The sequence below is a fragment of the Epinephelus fuscoguttatus genome, linkage group LG2, assembly GCF_011397635.1.
Source record: "Epinephelus fuscoguttatus linkage group LG2, E.fuscoguttatus.final_Chr_v1".
Taxonomy (NCBI): Eukaryota; Metazoa; Chordata; class Actinopteri; order Perciformes; family Serranidae; genus Epinephelus; species Epinephelus fuscoguttatus.
In genome coordinates, this window is record NC_064753.1 from 27,889,718 (window position 1) to 27,911,366 (window position 21,649).

Consider the following 21,649-nt stretch of genomic DNA (forward strand, 5'->3'; position numbering starts at 1 on the left):
TCCACAGAGTAGATATCAACTCACTGAACCACATCATAGCCGCTTCGTATACTAAATTTTAAACATTTGTCTTGAGATGAACATTTCTGTGATCTCTGTGCAGGGAGAGCACAGAGGAACCTATGGAGCTGTCAGAGGAGGAGCGCAATGAGCTGATGAAGAAGGAGAGCAGCCGTCTGCTCAAGACTGGACATCGTGTCAGCTACTCACCACGCAAGGAGAAGGCCCTCAAGATCTACCTGGACGGAGGCCCTGCCAAAGACCCGGGGCAGGACTGAGACACTGAGCTCCACTCCTCATTATCTGGATCGCTTGGCTGCTGCAGCAAAGCAACCGGGCTGCCGAACTCATCTTGAGTGTCGGGCCTGATAAGTTACTTGAACATCAAGCAGCGCTGTGAGGCTGACATGCTCTCACCCTCCACTCTGAGCCCTGGGACTGGCTCAGAAAACCCTATCGTGCACTATAGTGTATTGTACTGTAAAGTTTAAAGGGAAGTACAAAAGCTATTGAATACAGAAAAATGAATCAAATACTGTATAGACAAATCAGTTGAACGTAAAAGCTCCAGAGATGGATGCAGAGATGTTAGGACTGTGAAACTGGGCTGGAAGGCATCCATCCTGTCTATTTAAGTCTCCCATCTCCTTTCACATCAGTTTCTCTCACTCTCCTCCCCGTCACTGCGTGTGTTCCCTTCCTGTTTCAGGAATAGTGTTGATTCTGATTCGTCTGTGACCATCTTGTAAGCCCATATGCTCACACCTCTCGAGCACTGCTCTATTACAGCAATCATTCTTATCTTGCATTGCTCACCCCTCCTTTAAATACTCAAAAACCAACAGCACACACACAACCAAGAACTACTTATCCAGCCTTCCTCACCTCTTCTGGCGAGACAAGCCTCACTTTCTCAGTGACTTTGACAACGTCCTCCACAAGATTTGATGAAATAAAAAAGCAACAATTAAGAATTTGTAAAGCGGAGGTTGTTTCTGCTCCTATAATAGCTGGAGTAATGTGTCGTTATGGGTTGTCCTTACTGCTGCTCTTTGTGCTTTACAGGAGCTTTACTTCTGTTACCACTTCCACTAGATCTAATGATACATAGGCTATTGGTCCTGTAATACAAAGTACAATGAAACAAAACCAAGTAGACTGTGTTAAGGATCTCCTTGTTTTGTTTTGCTTGTTTGTTGTAAATTATTATTTTGCTCCAGACGTAATCATTCAGTTAGGTCTTGTGAGGCTCCAGGCACACATCTGTTGTCTGTATTAACCTTTAATTTTAGAAAGAAAGTGGATTTCTTTGTTGTTGGTCTTTTTTTCTTTGCACCATGTGAACTGGGTGTACATCTCTAGTGTCATCCGTGTGTGTGTGTGTGTGTGTGTGTGTGTGTGTGTGTACTGAGGGGAGCGAGCTCTCTGGGTTTTTTTTTCCAGAGAGCGTGAGGTTGTTTTTTGGCGCTTCTACCTGCTGCTGCTTGATAGACTGACACCAGAGGGTGTACAAAGCCTGCTGGACCTCTCAGTCCGCCCGGGCAACTGGTCTGAAGACTGAGGCTCAGCATCCCGGCCCCTCTGGGCTCCTGATGCTGCCACCAGCTATCCACTGTAGAAATGCCAATATCTGAAAAAAACAAATCCTTTTTTTTGTTGTTGTTGTTTATTTCTTTCAGATTTCAGATTCCTGTGTGAAAATAGTTTAAGATGATTTTAGAAAGGAATTAAAATGCTTTTTTTCATAACTGCAGTTTTCTTTCACTGTAAATTAAAATGGCTTAATTTAACTTCACAGATCCTACTCACCTTTTTAAGAAAAGGGGGTGTTGGTGTTAAAAAAAAACTTATATTTTTTTCTAAAGGCAAGATTTGTAGAAGCTGCATGTCATGTTGAAGTGCGTAAGAACAGTGCAGAGTTTACATTTGACAGTTGTAGCTGTATGGAAGTTAACATCCAGCGCCAGCTGTTAGTACAAAAGCTTTATTCACACACATACACCAGGTATTGCTTGCAATCGTATCACGTCTTCCTGGCTGAATGTTGAAAGGTTGAGTCACACAAAGCACATACAAGCATGAGGGGGTGGAGGCCAATGTCATGTTTGGGAGTCTAGGATTTGCACACACTCCTTGACATTTTTACATTTCTCCAGCGTATATGGCATATGACGGGATTTGTGTAACTAAAAAAGAAAAAAAGCTAAGCTACCTGTGATACAAGTCTTCAAGTCATTGGAGCATGCGTGTCATTGTCTAGCCTACAATGTTGTGTTGCCTACTCAGACAAGTCTTGGGTTTAAATACTTGCGACCAACAGAATAATGGATTGTAATAGATTCATTCATTCATTCATCTTCTAACTGCTTCATCCTCTTGAGGGTCGCGGGGGGGGGCTGGAGCCTATCCCAGCTGACATCGGGCGAGAGGCAGGGTACACCCTGGACAGGTCGCCAGTCTATCGCAGGGCTGACACATAGAGACAGACAACCATTCACGCTCACACTCACACTCACACCTACGGACAATTTAGAGTTATCAATTAACCTAGTCCCCAATCTGCATGTCTTTGGACTGTGGGAGGAAGCCGGAGTGCCCGGAGAGAACCCACGCTGACACGGGGAGAACATGCAAACTCCACACAGAAGGGCTCCCCCGCCCGGGATCGAACCGGCAACCCTCTTGCTGTGAGGCGAGAGTGCTAACCACCACACCACCGTGCCGCCAGGATTGTAATAGATTGTAAAAAACAAACAAACAAAAAAAAAAAAACACCTATCTTGCTGGAGGACCTGATGACACTGATGCTGCTGCAGATACCAGCACATCAGAGGGCTGAATGGAGATTATGTGTCTGATAAAATCATGTAGCTAATAAACTGCTTTTGTAGACAGAAGACTAGAAGTTATATGTGGCAACAGTCCTGTAACGTTATCCCCAATACTGGCAGTGTTACACTGTTCCACCAGTAGAGACTGACCTCTGGTGGTGCGTGCAGTGCACTACATTGCCCCAATATAGCATCTCCATGTTAGTTTAAGAGAAGGAAGAGCATCTCTATTTTTGATGGTATTGAAAATCATACCTTCGGGATTCCTTAATGTCCCAGTAGACCTTATAACCTTGATACCGCTCAAGCCCATTTGGGCCCACAGAGGTGTGCCACATAAGCTGAAGATGCAGGTGTATACAACAGCTTCTTGACAAATCAAAACTGGATCTTAAATTAAAACCAAGTTGTGCCAATGATGTGAAAAAAGTGGCATTTGGGCTGATAAGTGAAGCTTAAAGAATAAAACTCGTCCCTTTATTCTTTGGGACAAGAGGAATAAAACTTGTAGAAAAGGCTCCTGCACACTGACTTGCAAAAGTAATGATTTTAATGGTGCAATGTTTCGGTGACTCGACTCTCATTAGGCAAAACTGATGGATTTGCCATAACATGGCATGTGTGTTTCCTCTTGTCGTGCATATAATAACAAGTCATCTCTGAGCCATAAAAATAGATGCCCAGGTGTTGGCAAAAACATAGTCCTCAAAGCAGCAAAGCAAATATTGCTAGAGTGAAGCAAACATCATGAGGGGAAGAAGCTTTGTTACAAACAACTTTAGGATATTGACGCAGCCAGAATTATTAATTTACTCTAAAACAAACTTTGAGGTTTTATCAGACATGTAAAAGGGTGCAAATTAGCTGTTGTAGTCATTGGTAGCAGCGATTTAAATATTAAATATTTGCAGAATCTTTTACCAGAGACTGCTGACGTCTCATGGTAGTGTTGACTTCTGTAGATACATATATGTGTAATATACAGTTATTATTGCCTGCTTCTGTGATACTGTATTGTTAGTCACACAGTACATGAAGCATTATTGTACCTGGCTGGATACTCAGGTGTTCAGAGCTGCTACTGTGGGTTAATTTTAATTGTAGCACTCTATAATTAGATAAGGGTTAGAGTTGTAATACAATATAGAGATGCAGCAAATAGTCAAGAAACCAGTGTTTAGTATCACACAGGACTTTGAAAATATAGTGTTTCCTGTTTTTGGTTAGTGACATTTATATCAACATTTTCAGGAACCTTTAAGGATTGTAAACCTCAGGTCGCAATTACAGCAAATGAAATAAATATATTCTCATCCATTTCCGATGCTGTGTAGCCTCACCACTTTGGGTAAAGCTGGCAAGCAGAAAGTGCAGTGGCTCTTTGCAGCGAAGCTCTGGAGTCAGTGGAGACTCCTGTCTAGTTGTTTACAAGGCAATGTGAATCGAATCAAATGTGTCTAGATGATATAGTCTATCTCTGAGTACAGACTGTCCGTCAGGTCCTCTTCACTCGAGTCCTCTCTTTTAAGGCACATGGACCCTCGCCTGTCAAAAAGCAGAGCACCGTAGTATAGTATGGGGATAAAAGGTGGTGAGTGACATGTATATGAAGCCTCAATATCTTAACAGCAAATACATGATTTAAGAAGACATTATTTGCTATTAAAGGAGCAGTGTGTAAGATTTGGGGGGATTTAGTGGCATCTAGTGGTGAGGATGGCAGATTGCAACCAGCTGAAACTCCCAGTAAGAAATCATTCAGTGTTCATTGTTCAGGAGGTTTTTATCAGGAGCCGAATTATCCATAGAGGTGTCTTCCTCTCCAAAACAAACTGACCTAGTGATTTAAAGCGGTAAATACACTAAAAAAGTAGTTTTACATTACAAATCAGTGTTTGACACTGTTGGGCATGTCGGAGACAGGTAGCTAGCCCAACACCTGCTAATGTGCGCTCACATATTTTCTCTGATAACTTAAGATCCAGATATTCAGGAGATTTTTTGGTGAGTCTTTTCCTCTCCAAGATAAATAAAACTGCTGATTTAAACCGGTAAAAACACTGAATAAGGCAGTTCTATGTTTAAAAAATAAATCTATTTTCACGACATTACTCATCACTGAGGGGCTGCTAATTACGGTGGCTGACGTGAAAACACCAATTGTACTATCTAGAGCCAGTCTTTGTCCTTTCTGGGCCACTGTAGAAACACTGCAGACTCTGTGGATGATGATCCGCCTCCTATGTAGACAAATAGCTTGTTCTACGATAACGAAAACACAACAATTCTTCTCAAGTGATAATAAACTAATGGAAATGTACTTAGTATTATATTATCTTCCATTTCTGCCAACATATCCCCCTAAACCCTTCACACTGGACCTTTAACTGCACTGTACTCACCCCAGGTGCTGGCAGTGCAGACCTCCTGCACAGGGACAATGTTTCCTGGGTCCCTCGTCCTGAGTGTCCCAGGACAAAAGCTCCAACAGATGGTTGGATGCACCGAAGCAGCGCTCACGCTCAATGGGCTTGGCCGAGCAGACGGGGAAGAGCAGGGCTGAACGCACAGAGAAAACACTCAGATACATTTTGTGAGAGACTGCAGAGAACCACTAACCAGCATATACTACACTGTGTGTCGTACTGTACCTTTATGGAAAAGACAGCAGAGGTCTGGGCTGCAGTCGGTCTGGTACTGACAAGTGCTGCCAGCCTCTCCTTTGGTTGCATTCAGAGTGCACTGACCCCATATGCACAACTGTTCACCGCAGCACTCCTTATCCTTAGTGCAGGACTGAGAGAATGGAGAAACAGTTTTAATTTTCTGAACATTTCAGTAGATATCTAATGCAAATTATGTTTGTAACACTGGTGTCTTAAAGGTATATGATGCAGGTGCTTGCCAGTGAACGTTAAGTAAAGGCCAACCCCAGATTCACTCTCATTTGGTGTTTCGACTTGCTATACTTGCATTTCTTCTGCGAAGAAAAATCTTGGATGCCTGCTGCTTTATTTATTTTTGTACTTCTAATATAAATGTGGTGCCAGACTGCATGAAAAACCATCAAAATAGAGCTTTTTTATCGAAAAAGTGCCAGGAGAGAATCCGACAGACCCCCCGACAGAGGTCCGATCTAAGCCCTGAAAAGCCCCTGCGTACAGCTGACCTATGTTGGACTGCTGTGACTGGCCCCTGGCCTCCTGTCATCTTGCAAAAGTGGCCCCCAGGCAAAGCAAGTTGAGTATCCCCAGTCTATACAATGCTTTTAAGGAAAATCCTGCATAGTGTGTATTTTAAAGTCATATAAATTAAAACCCAGCATGCACCTTTAGTTCAACAAGGCTGAAACTCACTGCAGAATTAATGACATTAATTATTCTCTAAGTGTGAAGTCCGCTGATGCTGTTTTGGTTAAATATAAATGAGATCAGCGGGTCAACTGGTCTCTGATAGCAGTGAGACAGGTTCCTGTTCCTGCACACCTTCTATGAATTGTTAATTCAGAGATATAGCTAACAGTGTTCTGGTTATTTCCACGCAGAGTTTCCAGTGCAGTGCTTCTGACGAGACACAGATCCTGTCCTCTGTGTATTTATTATCTACTCACACTGCGCTCTTGTTGGCAGACCGCCAGTATCTTTATCCCTTTGCGTTGCTTTTGTTTCTGCTACACTGAGACCAGTTCATCCAGTGAATACACCGCAGAATCAGCAGCAGTAACCAAGTCTTAAATAAAACCAATGGGTGACTCTCTGGAGAGACGACTCTCATTATTACTAATATTCTTTTTGCTCCAGACATCTTCTGAGAGACGAGCTCTTATTTAACCTTGACATGTCCTGTTCTTTCTTTTAAGCTCATAGGACAGAGTGCTCACAAACAACACACTCCAGTTACACTTGTGGACACACTGCAATGCAGTCGAGGTGAAACCCCAGCTGGCCGGAAGTGACTGTCTGTGCGTGTGTATGTGTTTGAGAGTGACAGAACATTATAGAGAGATCTGGCGCCCATATAAAGGTAGCTTTAGATTCACTTACCACATCCACAGCTTTGCAAGGCAGACACTTGGAGTTGCGTTTGTCAGAAAGGCAATACTTTCCCTTCCCACAGTCCCCATCACTGATGCATCCCTAAAGATGAGACAGAGGAAGGATCAATTTGAACTCCATGGTTTGGTCCAAATTCAGTTATTATGTGAAATAAGATGGTCCACTTACATATAGAAACTATGTTAAATATGCTGAGGAAATGTTAACATCAGACTTAGAAATGTTCAGCCACTCCATCTATCTCTATTGAACCCCAAAGTCAAGAGAAACTCTGGATTTAAAACACATTCAGGTCACAGTATTTTGTCCATAATGCAAAGTAAAGAACTAAATAAATTAAAGTTTCAGGTTGCATATCCTTCCTTGGAGCTAATTAAGCAGGCAGAACATATTTATGAAGAAAGAGGCGCCTCCTCCTGTTTTATTTTTATCTCTTGCAACTGGGACAGATTCTTGTCCCAGAGTTACCATGTAATCAGCCATTTACCTCTCCTGTCTTTTTATCATGTGTCTAACAGCATATTATTTAATGGACCTCCATCTGACAGTATACAAAGTGACAAAAACATAATAAACATTATTGTTATTCTGACTGGGTGTCGTAATTCAGATAAATGTTTTCTCTAATGTGTTTTATCCACTCTAAGCCAGTGGTTCCCAACCTGGGGGTCCTGACCCCCACTACGGGTCACCAAAGCTTCATGTAGGGTCCTGCAGGGGCCTTCTTGATTTTAAAGGGTGTAAGACAGGTGAAATAAATAACATTGATTATCTTGCTACAATGCAGTGTTCTGCTGGGAGACCTTGGGTCCTGGCATCTATGTGGATGTTGATTGACGTGCTCCCCTCACCCAAACACTGTTGCAGATCGAGCAAACCCCCTCATGGCAACAACACTCAGCAGGACAATGCGCCATGCCATACTGCAAAATCTGCTCAGGAGTGGCCCAAGGAATGTGACAAAGAGCTCAAGGCATCAACCTGGCCTCCAAATTCCCCAGTTCCCAATCTGACTGAGCATCTGTGGGACATGCCAATACCCCAGACGTACTGCTCATCCACGGTGGGCCTCTACGGATTGGACATAGCTCTGACATGTCAAGGTATGGACACAAGAAGTCTGGGGATGTCCCGTGGTGTCTGACACCAGGGTCTTCACAGCAGATCCTGATGTCCTGCTGGGGGTGCTACTGCCATTGTGGAGTGTTGTTGCCATGAGGGGGTTTGCTTGGTCTACACTGGTGTTTGGGTGAACATGAATGCTAGGACCCCAAGATTTCCAGCAATACATTGCACTGTAACACTGACAGAGCCTACACTCTGCTTAAGTGCCTTGTCCTGTATTGGAAATATATGCAGTTAAAACAACCAAAGAGCTAATAGAGCAATGGTCAAGCATCAACGATAAGAAAACAGTGAATTTGTCAAAAGGAAAGCCCACAGCGAACAGAGAATTGTATTGAGAGTTACTAAAAGTATCAGGAAAACTCATCTCTGACGCAACATTCCCGGGAAATATTCCTCCAAATCGCTCATTTCACACAAACGTCCTGCAGTTTATCACTTGTTAAGTACTGTTTTTGTCATGAATCAAATACAATATGAAATGACCATAAAATACATCACTTAGCCAGGGGCTGTCAGTTGACTCAGTGATAAAAAGAGTCTCTTTATACGACTATACTGTAAATAACCATGCTTATATATCTGTGTTGTTGCATATAACCCTCTCCTGTTAGAAACTTAAATCCTAAAAGCAAATTCCAGTTACAAGCAGCAAAGCACAAGCCATCACTTATTTATCAACATTACTGTACAGTCATCATTTTGATAAACAAACTCAACAAATCCCCTGCGTGTCAGCATTTCTTTCAACTTTTTCATTTTTTCACATAGCGCAGGCGATGAATGAAGACACGAAATCACACTGCGCATCCTACACACACACTGTCTGATTCATTTGCAGACATTATGCCAAGTCAGCAGCTGTGATGCTGCTGCCAGACATTATGCAATGCTGAGGCCTTTTCATGTCCAGGAATTCAAACTCAGCAGTCAAAAGCATTATGAAAAACACAAGGTTTCTGTTTAAAGATGTTTTTAACTGAGTTGTGTATCAATAAAGACTGTAGGTAAACAGAATAAACTTACATGATCAATATTGTTCCCGAGGTCACTGGACTGGACGGCTGCGGTCACAGTGATGTTGTTTGTCTCCTGTGCAAAGGCAGCACATCTGTTTAGGTTCATTCACACAGGGACTCAAACATTATCTCAGTTTTTGTTTACTGTTTATGAGCCTACCTGCTCTGCTGAGGTGTGGACAGACTCGTTATCAATCACATTATCGGCTGCAGTTTCATTGTGATGACTTGGAGGAAGGTTATTGGGATGAGGGCTGGGACTGACACTCTCGTTGTTCGTCTGCAAGGATCAGAGAGATTATAAAACACAGACTACATGTAAAGAGATGCAATAAGAAGTCACTCCCATATTCTAGCTCCTTCCACTGCTGCCATTGCCTCCAAGCTTTAGGCTGTTTCTCACTACAGATATAAGTGTTTGATTCCCTTTTAAAAGATTCTGACAATGCCATAGGTTGTTTTCTGCAGTGAAATACTGCTAAGTCATGTTAAAAGCAAGATGCTGACAGTCAACTGCCTGCCTACTTGATGAAACGCATCCTCAGGCTTCTGCTGCGGATCCTCTGGCAGCTGCTCCACTTCCACAAACATGCGGTCCAGCTCCGTCTGTCCCTGGGCAGGATTATCCTCCAGGATGTGACTGATGCCTGAGTCCACTATCTCAGGGAGGATGCCATTGCAGACTGCTGTGAGAGCCAAAACTAGCAGGGCGACTCGTGTCATGCTGCTGCTGCTGCTGTTGCTGCTGCTGCTGCACTCTGACTGAGGGTGTGGCGGTGATGCTGCGAGAAACACAACTAACGTCACCACAGCTGATGCGTCTCCGTCACTGAAGGGGTCATCACCTCATACATGTTAACAATCTTCATAACATGCTCTGCTAACAGGTAAAACCTCCCAATTATGATATTCAAATATAAATATATGAAAAAAAGTTTCTAAATGTATCGTTGGTTTTCTCTTAATGTAACCGGGACATCTCAAACATAGTTCCGGTCAAGTTTAACCACGCGGAGTAAACGGCCGGTAACCATGGCAACTGAATTTTTAGTTCATGCTAGTTAGCTACTAGTTAGCATTAACCCTAGCTAACTGGTGAAACAAATGTAGCCTAACGGCTGACATAGTGTGAATTTGATATTAAAAAACAAACCTAAAATAGACAATGCCCAAAGTCTGACATTGCTATATTTTTCTGTAGTCAGTGTCCAAGATGAAACTACAATATTGAACACCGGTCCTGATGTAACGTTGGCTATCGCGAACTAATTAAGTAAGACTGTAACGGACAGTACTGACCATCTGAAGAAAATTTCACAGATTACCGATTATTTTACTCGCTCTAAAAGTCATATTGTAATTAAAATTGAGCTCTATGCTACATAACCGTACTGTGAGAGATGACAATTAGTAAATATTGAAAATGTGATACTCAATAATAAGGGACTGTTCGTTACTTATGAGGGAGGGGGAGATGGTGCAAAATTCGGAAGGCGGGTGTAAGCCCCATTTATCAGTGATACATTTATTTTATTGTTGGATGGTATGACTTGCTAGAATATAGAAAGAAATATTCTTCAGTGTAATGTTGGAGATTGTGAATATGTGTTGTTACTTTGTTCCTGTATATTTTAACCATTGTGAATCTTTATTGTGGTCCTGTGCAGCTTCCGTACCGACATGACAAATGAACAGGAAGTGAAACTTTTATTGTGAAATGTTCAGTTTTGAGTGAAATATACGAGTGACAGCAGAGCAACATGATTGTTTTACTGAAGAAAAAATAAGGAATGTAGTGGCACTGTGTAGTAAATTGTAAATAAAAAAATCAGTTGCTCTTAAAGCATAGGACAAATAGTCACATAAAGACAAAAAACAATGAGTGGCCTGTTCACTCAGTGTAAAACTACACAGTACAGGCAGGCAGTCCAAAAATGCATCCTAGGCACTCTAACTGTAGGCCCTAGTTAAAAATTCTTTACTGATTCATGGAGAAATTAGTGTGTTTCGACTAGAGAGTCTACATCAGGGCATGATTGTTTTACCGTGGGACTCAACGAGTAAAGCAGTCTCATATCATCCCTAAAATATGGTTATTTATGGATGTGAGTTAAATAAAGACGAAAACAATGCAGAATAAAGTTAGCGACTACAGCATGTCAAATAACATTTTAAACACTAGGGAGGGACTTGTGTTTTATTTTGGCATCTGGGAGGGACATACAACACTAATGTTGTATTTTATATTTATTTCAAATACCCTCTGAATCCTAAAATCTCTCTGGCGGGTTTGAAAAGCGTGTTTTACTTAAGAATTGCCAAAATACACCCTTTAAATTACAGCCAGAAACTGTAAAAACAGAAATTATTGGCAGATTTTCAAATTTGGACTGAACTTAAAGACATCATGATGTAGGTGTCAGTCTTCAAAGTCACTTAATTCTATGTATCAGTTAGTTTTGTTTGCACTAACCAGATTCTGTGAAAAACATTTAATTCTGCTCTCCTGCATGCATAAAAACAAACAAAAAACAAACAATAAAAAATAACAACCCTCCAGTACTTTGTTTTCAATTTCTAACTATTCTAACTACATTTTCAAAATCAAATAATGTCCACCATACCAAGTTACTGACATGGTCACTGTTGTGGACAGTTTTTTTACTCCCAAAATGTTTGCTTGCTGCATTGGCTCCAATACCTAACTTTGGTGTGAATATCAAAAAAAAAAAAAAAAGAAAAAAAAGAAGAAATAAACAAACAAAAAAAGTTATTTGTGGTAGAGAGAGCGTCATGCACTTGTTCCCCAGTCAGTTGGAGAGGCTCAAGTAAAAATATTTGTGGGTAAAAAAATAGATTTAAAAGTCACATATAAGCCACCCCCTTCCTCTGATAATTAAAGAACAGCCCCCAAGCAGTTTTGAGGAACAACTTTGGGGCAAAAAAATGGTCTGCATGACAACTGTATTCAAAGGCATGTTCTGAAATTGGTGCACTGTGTCCATTTTCCAATGGTGCGGGCACCACACACAAAATGCAGTTAATCTTCACTGTATTGTGGAAGAGGCAGAAAGGTCAAACATGATCTAATAAAACGTGGGACAAGTTCTAAACCACGGCCACTCTTTAGTTAAGTGAGAAAATACATTTCATATGGGTGAACTGATCCTTCAAACCAGTCTTCTTGTAATTGTAGTTCCCTAGTCTGGCCACAAGATGGCGACATTTGCTTTTATAGTGAATACATGTGGCCAGAGGACTTAACTTTGTGCGCACACGTTTGCAGTGTTTGTTTAATGGTTTTGTCCATGTGCTGTATGGACTCCAGTGTCTGCTGACGCTGTCAAATGTATAGTGTGTGGACCAACTGTGGCGCGGGGCGTAGGCCCAGGTGGTCTCGTGCAAAATGAGGAGCAAGGAATGAAGTTTGCTCTTGATGTTTGTTTTTGTGGTGTATTTTGAAGCTATCCTAATCCTTAAAAGTTTAGTTGAGGCTCATGCCTTTAAGTAATTAAATGCTAAGTATGTTATAATTTAGCTTTTATTTCTATCCAGTTTCTTAGATCTGCAGCCCACCCAGATTTAATTCATTCCTATAAATAAATGCAACCTGTTGTGCAATTAGTTATAATACTCCTGTGGGGTGAACTCACAGGCTTTCAGCAGGCGGCGGGTGGTCGGCGAAGAAGTGAAATATGCCTTTGGCACGAGTAAAGTTGGATCCTGTGGATTAAACAGCAGCCACAGTAGCAGCTCAGGGATGTGTCTGACTCTGCAGCCCCGCCTTCAAACACTGGACTCCGCTGCTCAGAGAAACTGACTGCTGCTGTCTGTCAGGCTGACTGAGGACCGACCAACTTTACACAACAGTCCAGGAGCGAAGACACTGGAAGGAAGAAGAGTTTGATTGAGATGTGAGGTCAGTGCTTTTGTTTTACTCCTTGTAGTTTATGTGTCTTTACCTAAGTTAGTGGTCGGGGTGAGGTTGAGACACCTGACAGAGGTGCTGTTTTCCTTGTTTGAGAATAGTAGCAAGTTTGACATAGGACTCTATAGTGTGACAACCAGGCTAGATTAAGGTTGTATGAAAAGTTATTGTAAAGGGAATAAACAGGCTATCATCAGAGTAGTCCACGGGTCACAGTATGGACCGACAATGGTCACTACATTAGTATCAGTTGGGATGTTGATTGAGATAATGTTGATTTGTTTGCTGCTGTTTGGCTGAGAGCAATGTTGTTTTGCTCCTGGTGAGTTTGGAGTTTTATGAACACGTGCTGAATCTCGCATTTTACTGTGATCGCCGTGATTGAACGCTGTCTGACAGCAGGCAGACATCTGGGCTTGTCTCTGTCTCCCTGATAACACAAAGGTTATCTCCACTTGCGCAAGCTGCATTTTTCTTACGCTGGTGTTCATGTCATAAATCACTTTTGAACATACATCCCTTTTGTGACTGTGTGGCAGCTTTTCAAACATGCCTCTATGCAAACCCATTCAAAACTAGAGTAAGAGCCAGTTGAAGTTCAAAGAGAGCAAAAACAAGTAGATCCCGGTTACAGTCGTTCCTCACCAAATCCCACCATTAACTAAAAGCTGTCCTGTCAGTACAAGTTAACTAACTGGCTCTTTTGACTCCACCTGCTCAGCAGCCTCCAGGCTGTAAATAGCCTTCATTCTGTCTTCGGGTTGTTGTAATACAACAGACTGCATAATAAAGAAAGGTGTGGTGCTGACAGTCTGAACTGTGAGGTTACCAAATGAAGGTCAGTGAGCGACAGAAACTACTGTTAATGTTTTCTCCTGTGGGTGCAGGTTAATATGCAGCCACTGCCACTGATCAAACACAGCTGAACTTTTGACATTGGATTCCCAACAAAGCAGGAAAAAACAGATTCAAATTTGGACCAATGAGGAAAAAAAGCTTCTCTCACTTCCAGGTTTCAAAATACGGCATGAGCACTCAGTCTGGTATGATTCATGTGTCTTGCCAGATGATGCATGATTTGTTCAGCAACATTTTTTAAGGGGGGTCAAAAGAGTCATACAAACAGTGGTAGTTCTCCTTCCCACTGGTGTATGAGTAATCATTTCCTCTGGACTGTAAGACTGTTGAAGATACAGCCGACCCTTCTCAGTCAAACTTTAAGATCCAAACTTTATTACAGAGCGACTCTGCCAGTGAACGTGCGAACATCTTAACAGTGTTCATACATACAGCATCTGGCCCAGACACTGGTGGTCCATGTGATTAATGCCCCTGGTGATTAACAATCTCTATGCATAAACGTTCAACGTTCCTCTTACGGGAATTTCCCTTTCAGTAAGCCTTTTTTGAGTCATTTATATGCCATGATATAAATATATGGAAAGGCAGCGTAAACAGTGTATTGCTTAATAAGATAAGTAGTCTTTTGGCGAATGTTTTATCAAACGGTCTTGTGTTTCTGCCAAATATCTGCGAGGCTTATGTTCCGTACAAGCTCAGTGATTACAGAACCATGTTCTCCTCCTTCCAACAAATACAGTTACCTTAGAGCCGAGAGAACATGCAAACATCTCGACATCACAAGGCTGTGTATTAGAGCTGTATTTCACAGCAACACAGACAGTAACCGGTGTGGCAAAGCACTTCCGTTGACATTCACACGCAAACTTCCACATTTTTCAAACTGTCCTTCGACTGTTGCCAAAATGTCTGGGAAAAAAATACCTCTTGGCTTGATAGTCTTCGCCACAGCTTCAGTAGCTTACAACTGCAAATTCCTGTGCCAGCCTTTCGTTTTTAGTTTGTAATTACTGGCTTTACTGGAGTTTAACTTAACAACAGTGTGCGGGGATAAAAACAGCATTACAGAAAGCTGCACAGGTCCCTCCAATCATGCAGCCAAACGAAGGCCGACATTATGATGATGCTTATGGAAAGTCTAAAAATGATGTCAACTACCTCGTCTTTTACATCGTGTTCTACATTTCAGACTCTTGCTCCTGCAAGCTTGACACATAATTGAGTGTTACTTATGATAGACTTCTCACCAAGATCTCAGTTCTTTAATGTTTGCTTTAGTCTTTAAAGGTCCAGTATGTAAGATGTAGGGGGATTTAGTGGCATCTGTTTGTGAGGATTGCAGATTGCAACCAGCTGAAACTTCTCCTGGTTAGAATTCCTTCAGTGTTCATTGTTGAGGAGGTTTTTACCCAGAGTTCTCTTTCTTCTCCAAAACAAAACAAAACAAAAAAAAAACAGGGTACTCATTTATAAAACAGTGTGTAGGATCCATACTCAAAATGTACATACAGCTAAATGCCAAAAATTATGTGCACCAAAAAATTCAACATTTTCTACAATCAGGCTTCCACCTCCCCAACCTCCTTGCCAATTTCCCGCCGCCAAAATGTTAGAAAGTATGCGTCAAAGTTTCTCCCATCAAGTCTGTTTTTATAGATCACAACTTTTGCGTGGGAAATGGCGTGCGCCTCTTTCAGGTCTCGTTTTGTGCCTGCACAATGTTTATAAATGAGACCCCAGGTTATTTAAAGCAGTGAAAACACTGAGTAAATCAGTTTCATGTTCACAAATCAGAGTTTCTGGTACCCTGTTTGGCATGTCACAGACGGGCAGGTCGTCTATCACTTGCAAATTTGTTGTCCACTATTTTTGTCTGATAACTTAATGTGTGCTCACCTTATTTCTGATCCAGACATTCAGGAGGTTTTATCGTGTAGCAGAGTGGCTGCTTACTACATTGGCTGACATGAAAATAAGTCCTATCTAGAGCCAGTGTTTGTCTGTTCTGGGCTACTGTATAAACATGGCAGTGCAACATGGCGATCTCCGTAGACAAGGGGCCTCTCCCTATGTACATATAAACGGCTCATTTTAAGGTAGCGAAAACACATCAATTCTTATTTTCAGGTGATTATACACTAAAGAAACATACATACTATGTGCTGTTCCATTTCTGCTGATATATCCCCATAAATCTTGCACAGTGGATGTTTAAGCTGCTCCTACTGTCACATTATTATTCAACAGTTTCAGCTTCTTGCATACAGGTAAAGATATATTTGATACTAACGAAGGTGAGCTTTTATTTAGATACTTAATATTTTAGTTTTGGCAACATAAATACTGTTGTTAAAGAGATACATGGGTCAAACAGTTAAATAAATCAGTGAATGAAAGTCCTAGTGAATGAATGGATCAGTAAATAAATGAGATTGATAAAGATGTGTGAGGACGTCATGCTGTGGCTGAAAACAATGTAACCACGTTTCACACAGCCTGATAAACTAACTGTGAGTGGAAGCTTGTGCTCATTATTGCGAGGGAGGTGTCGTAAACTTTCTCCTTCCTCTCTGCAATATGTTTCCTTCCTTGTTCCACAGCATAAAAACTGACCCATGTGTCTGGGCATCAGCCACACAAAAGAGATAGGAACTTTCAGAGATAGGTGGGGCATGTTGTTCCCTGTTGACTGCTAGCCCATAAATGTTACATAAAAAACAACATGATTTCTGCTTTTTTAAAAGCTGTTGCTACACTGAAAGGTATGTAAGGAGATATCACACCCAAACCAGTAGCGTACTGAAAGATGGAGCCACTGGAGGAGGCACAAGGAGACTTTGCTGTGGTACACTCACCCCAGGATATCAGTAACCCGTTCCATCTGGTCAGGGACAGCAGCGTACTGAAAAGGGTTTGAAACGTATCTTAGTCATGCTTTAAAATCACAGAGGTGAAGTTTTACAGAGGCAGCACTCCTCTGAGCTTTGATCTGGACAGGAAACCAGACACACTCCACAGGAAGAGTTTGGTTGGGAGGCGTCTGAGGGAGCTCATGTACTTTGTCGCAGCACTCACAGCTTTTTGAAATGTAGTGCGTAACCATGGTTCATGATTCAACTACCAAGACATTCCTGGTGTTGCAGCAAGTCAGCAGTGTTCAAACTGCTTTTAATATTTAGTTTTCTGAGAATCTGTGTTGCTACCCGGCCCCGCTACAGTTCAACACTGATGAACCCAGAGCACTCGACTGTTATTGATTTGAACTTTGTACATTTTTTGTGTTCATCCGAGGTAGACTTGTTTACAGGGTCTCTTGTTTACAGAGTTTAGCCATGTTGATGTCTTTGCAGATCATGTGCTGTTTTCTTCTGCAACATAACACTTGTCTATTCTGAGCCTGGCATTTTACTGATTGTTGGCTTACAGAATCTGCTATTTCTGCCAGGCAGTAATAGCACCATCTAAACCCTCACCAGGCTTAGAGACACACGGGAAAGATACACACTGATACGTTAAGGTCAGTTTGCAGCTTGTCTTCACCTTGTAGTTTATATTTACTACATCTTTGATGTTTAAAGGTCCAGTGTGTAGGATTTAGATGCATATGTAGTGGCAGAAATGGAATATTATATATAATTATGTTTTTGTTAGCGCATAATCACCTGAAAATGAGAATCATTGTGTTTTCATTAACTCAGAATGAGCCGTTCATATCTACATATGGGGTGGGTTATCTCCATGGAGTCTGCCTTGTTCTTCTACAGTAGCCCAGAACTTACAAACCATACATTGGCATTTTCATGTTTCCATGTTGGCCATTGTAGTTCTTCTACATGCTTAGCATACAGGAGAAGTTTCAGTTCTGCAACCTAGCCGCTGGGTACCACTTAATCCTACACTCTAGACCTTTAAAAGACCTGATATACAAAGCCGATGTTGGTCAGTCTTGGGTCATCAGTGAGCATCTGTCAGTGAATGAAATCCTTCTGATTGGCAGTTTATCTCAGTGACAGAGAAGAGAAATGGAAGTGAGGAACGTAAACAAACAGCTAAAGTCAAGAGGGAGTGAGACTAAAACAAACTTGTTACGCAAGTCAGATTATTTGTCTTTAGTCACTGAACTCTTCAGCAGAAAGGTTTTGTGATGATTTATGTTAAACTTCACTGGTGCACAGTAAATATGCTCTCTTCTTTCAACATTGGATTGTGTTTTTAACGTGGGAACTGGTCTTTCGGTCTCCCTTTTTGAATGACGAACACAAATAACTGCCATCTGCTGGTGTGGAGAGTTATGTCCTATCACACAGGTGCAGAACGAACCTGCTGGCTGGCTGTCAGCTGTAGTCTTTGTGGCGTGTTTGTGTGCAACTTTTTGGCCGAGACATAGGCAATGTGAGGCGGTGCAGCAGTTGGCTTTTGTTGCTGCTAAGGTTTCGAGGTTGTTTTGGTGTGTCTTGGTCTTAAGAGGGTCCATGTTCACTCGTTTGTGATATTCTGATGGCTTTGTGAATCTGTTTTCTTTGGCCATTTCTCTTAATTTTAGAACACTGGACACACTCAGTGTAAATGATAACAAATTCAGTGGACTAATTTATTGTAACACATGAGAATGTGTAGTTAGGCTCAGAATAATTGCTCAAGTGAATTGTTTGTGTCAGTAGCTGGGCAGACGTTAGTCTGTGCTCAGTGTGTCCAGATAAATCATTCTCCAGAGGAGCCATGTGGTGAACACACCTCGTGGGCCAGACGGGCCTTCAGACAGCAGCCCTGAAACTTCACAAACCCTCTCCTGTTTGTGTAAATTAACAGTTTTCTCCTCTGAAGTTGACTGACATTTACTACCCTCTGCCAGTGTTTCTACCTTGCTTGTGACAGATCTTCTTTTGTTTTGGCACCGCTGCCTGAACACGCAGCCAGATTTCAGAGAGCTGAGATAATACTGTAGAGCTCTGGGGCCTGGTGAAGGGCAGAGCCAGTGGGCTGAAGTCCACAAATGCACTGTTTCTGAGGCACACTGCCTGCTTATCGGGCCTACAGAGGGTTCCTTCCTGGTTTTCTTCAGTCCAGTCTGTAATTACTGTTGCTGGCTGGCTACGCTACAGTATGTGCATTTCCCAGCACTCCCAATGTTTTCCTTGTGTTGTCAGCTTCCTATTGTATTCTGATAGCCTGAAGCTATGTGCTCTGCGAAAACAAATGAAGACATTATGTCACTGGTCTGACGCTTGCTTCAGTGTCTTTACAGTTTTGTCACTGTCACAGTCGTACTGTATGTGTTGCACGTAGCTCTGTGCACATGGTCACGTTCAGGGTGGTCAAATTCAAGGGCTGCACTGCATACTTTGAAGCCTTGAAGGTTCATTTATAACACTCAAATGCTGCACAGCTTTTTTTGCATGTCTGGTCATTCTGTTCATAGTTGCAGATAAAGATTAGGCTACATTATCATTGTTGTACTATTTGTAGAACTACATTCCAGAGGTGGCTGCATAAAGTTGTCTCCAACTTGTGTGATTCAAACATTTTTAATAACTCCAGAGCACTGGTCAGTCCAAAAGTCAAAATGTAATCATCAAATTCTAACAAATTATTCTTCTTCAGGCCATATCTGTTGATGTATAGCCTTTCAAAAACAACATTTTCACTTAAGTAAAAAAAAAGCCCAAAAAGGTTTGCTCTTCCACTGGACGCACACAAAGCGAGGCACGCACTTGTATTAAAGAGGACGGTCAAGCAGCATTCTAACAGCAGCAAAAATAACATTTATTCATTAAAGAATTATTTATTTATTTAAACTTATTTAATCTGATGAGTCACTTTATTCAAATTGAGGATTCTGTTCAAGGATGTCGAAATTTTTATTTTAGGGTGATGATGTCATGAAATAGGCTACAACAGACATCCGTAGTTTCATTCGAAAACCTTGATAAAATCTTCGAATGTAAGAAAATGACATTCAGTACAGCCCTATCATATACTGTGTGTGTAAATGTATTAAAAATTGGATAATTTTGGGATCAGTGGCAATAAGTTATAGCTATTTATGTCAGCAAATCCAATCAGAAGAAAACCACCAGTTGTCTAATTGATTAATTGACCTGCTAGTAATATTGTCTGTGTAGCCAAAATCTGATTCATCTGTGTCTTGGACCTCCATTGTGTTTAAAAAATTGTTCCCTGTCCGGCCGTCCATATTGTAGACTACTAATGATGAGTTAAGTCAGTGTATAAAAAAGAATATCATAAGAAAATGTGTATGCATGCTGAAGATGCATGTGTGTGTATAAAAGTGTACATGTGCGTGTTTAAATATTTTTCTTTCATTTTGCCGTCCAGGTGTAACGGGTACATTTTTCACATTCCTAACATTCCCCGCCCACCTCTCTATCATACTGGAGACTAATAGCTTTCTATGTCTCTCACATACACAGCATTGCTTTCATTTAGATAGACTCAACTGCAGCTCCATCCTATGGATTTGTACTACACAAAGTACAGACACTTCTATTTTTGGGCCACAGCACAGTGAAGTCATCACATGACTAATGGTGAAATGTCACACAAAGTATCAGGAGATAGAAGCACTTGGATTGTTGAATAAAACTAACAAGCTATATATATAACTGTATATATTCCAAACTGCTTACAATGAAATTAATCACTTGACTTTCTTAATTAGCTGCAGTTGGTTTCACTCAATCAGATCATTTTCTAAACAGACAGGAGATGAAAACCTGCTCGCCATTAAACTCTCTGATCCTCTTAAGCATTATATGGTTTGGTCATGATGTATGGTTTGTGTGTGTGTGTGTGTGTGTGTGTGTGTGTATTCTTTCCGCTTCGTCTGTCATTAGCTGTATTTTACAGCCTTTCCGTGGGTTAGTTCTGTCTGCCCACAAGTGACTTTCCATTCTGTCAGACTGAGATGGTGAAGTCATTGGACTCAGCCTGAGACAATGCAGTTTGAGTATCGAGCATTGACTTGGCTATGAAGACAGTAAGTGGTACCTTTTCATTAGTCCTCGCAGACTCGTACAACAGATGGTTCCAATAGTTGTGCTTTTTTTTTTTGAACCGCTTTACTCGGACTGAAACGTGGAGGCATAAGTGCAGTCAGGATGTCTTTATTTGAACTTTCCACCAAAAGCTCGAGACATTGTTTAACGCTGGGTAGAGTTTAGAATAAAATGATGTCAACGTAAAATGATTGTTCGCTGTTCTTGTGAAAACAGCAGTTATGAAAATGCACGTTTGCTTTTGCACAATTTACATCTCACTAACCCAAACAAACTTTTTTTTTTAACTCAACTGACTCCACAGAGGCTGTATAGAAGACATAATGTAGGCCCCAAACACTCCACATACCACATGGTAGAATACAGAGCAATTTTCCCATCACAGTCTGCTGCCATGCATGAAAGATTAAAGCACCTGCATCATATATCATGCCTGTCTCAGTCATCGCTCGTCACTCATTGACAATCAGAGAGTAAATTCCCCTCCAAAAAAAAAACTACAGAGGTGGTCCTGTGACTACCTGGCTGGTGGAGCCAGTGAGAGGGTGAGCAGAGTGTTGGACTCATGCTGATGGAGCAGTTCAGGGCTCTTGTGAGCACGTGGCAAAGGAATGTCAGCTCTCTGAGTCTGAGGCTGAATGTCTGCTGTGAAAGGCCTCGGGGGTCCACAGTGTCTACCCACAGGACTGAGGCATTTTGAAGCTTCATAGGTGTATAAAGCAGTCTGGAGGTCATTTGAGTGTACAGTATTTCTACGGGCTGGATGGTGTTCCTTTTCTCTGAAAACAGGATGCAGCCAAACAGGATACCGTGC

General features: G+C 41.6%; 3 protein-coding genes across 8 annotated transcripts in view; 2 read left to right on the forward strand and 1 right to left on the reverse strand.

Moving 5' to 3' along the window:
* Positions 1 to 1,748, forward strand: part of usp47 (ubiquitin specific peptidase 47) — a 23,831-nt gene extending 22,083 nt beyond the window's left edge. For both annotated transcript variants that reach the window (XM_049604121.1, XM_049604131.1), the window contains one exon: positions 104 to 1,748. In XM_049604121.1, the coding sequence (XP_049460078.1) occupies positions 104 to 278 (175 nt within the window). In that variant the 3' untranslated portion in view covers positions 279 to 1,748. The remainder of the gene's footprint in view (positions 1 to 103) is intronic.
* Positions 1,371 to 12,824, reverse strand: dkk3a (dickkopf WNT signaling pathway inhibitor 3a). 2 transcript variants are annotated; one of them, XM_049604252.1, is made up of 8 exons: positions 12,684 to 12,824; positions 9,556 to 9,812; positions 9,191 to 9,310; positions 9,038 to 9,103; positions 6,875 to 6,967; positions 5,483 to 5,627; positions 5,234 to 5,390; positions 1,371 to 4,376 (listed from the first exon to the last, which is right to left on the reverse strand). In XM_049604252.1, the coding sequence occupies exons 2-8, from the start codon at positions 9,751 to 9,753 to the stop codon at positions 4,289 to 4,291; spliced, it is 867 nt and encodes a 288-aa protein (XP_049460209.1). In that variant the 5' UTR covers positions 9,754 to 9,812; positions 12,684 to 12,824; the 3' UTR covers positions 1,371 to 4,288. The 2 variants fall into 2 exon arrangements, with proteins under 2 accessions (XP_049460209.1, XP_049460218.1); XM_049604261.1 differs by lacking the exon at positions 12,684 to 12,824 and adding an exon at positions 10,184 to 10,403.
* The window catches only part of mical2a (microtubule associated monooxygenase, calponin and LIM domain containing 2a), a 43,836-nt gene continuing 34,982 nt past the window's right edge, over positions 12,796 to 21,649 (forward strand). For 2 of the 4 annotated variants that reach the window (XM_049604164.1, XM_049604155.1), the window contains exon 1: positions 12,796 to 12,949. The gene's annotated coding sequence lies outside the window, so the exon portion shown is untranslated. The remainder of the gene's footprint in view (positions 12,950 to 21,649) is intronic. The other 2 variants (XM_049604144.1, XM_049604151.1) reach the window with 2 other exon arrangements.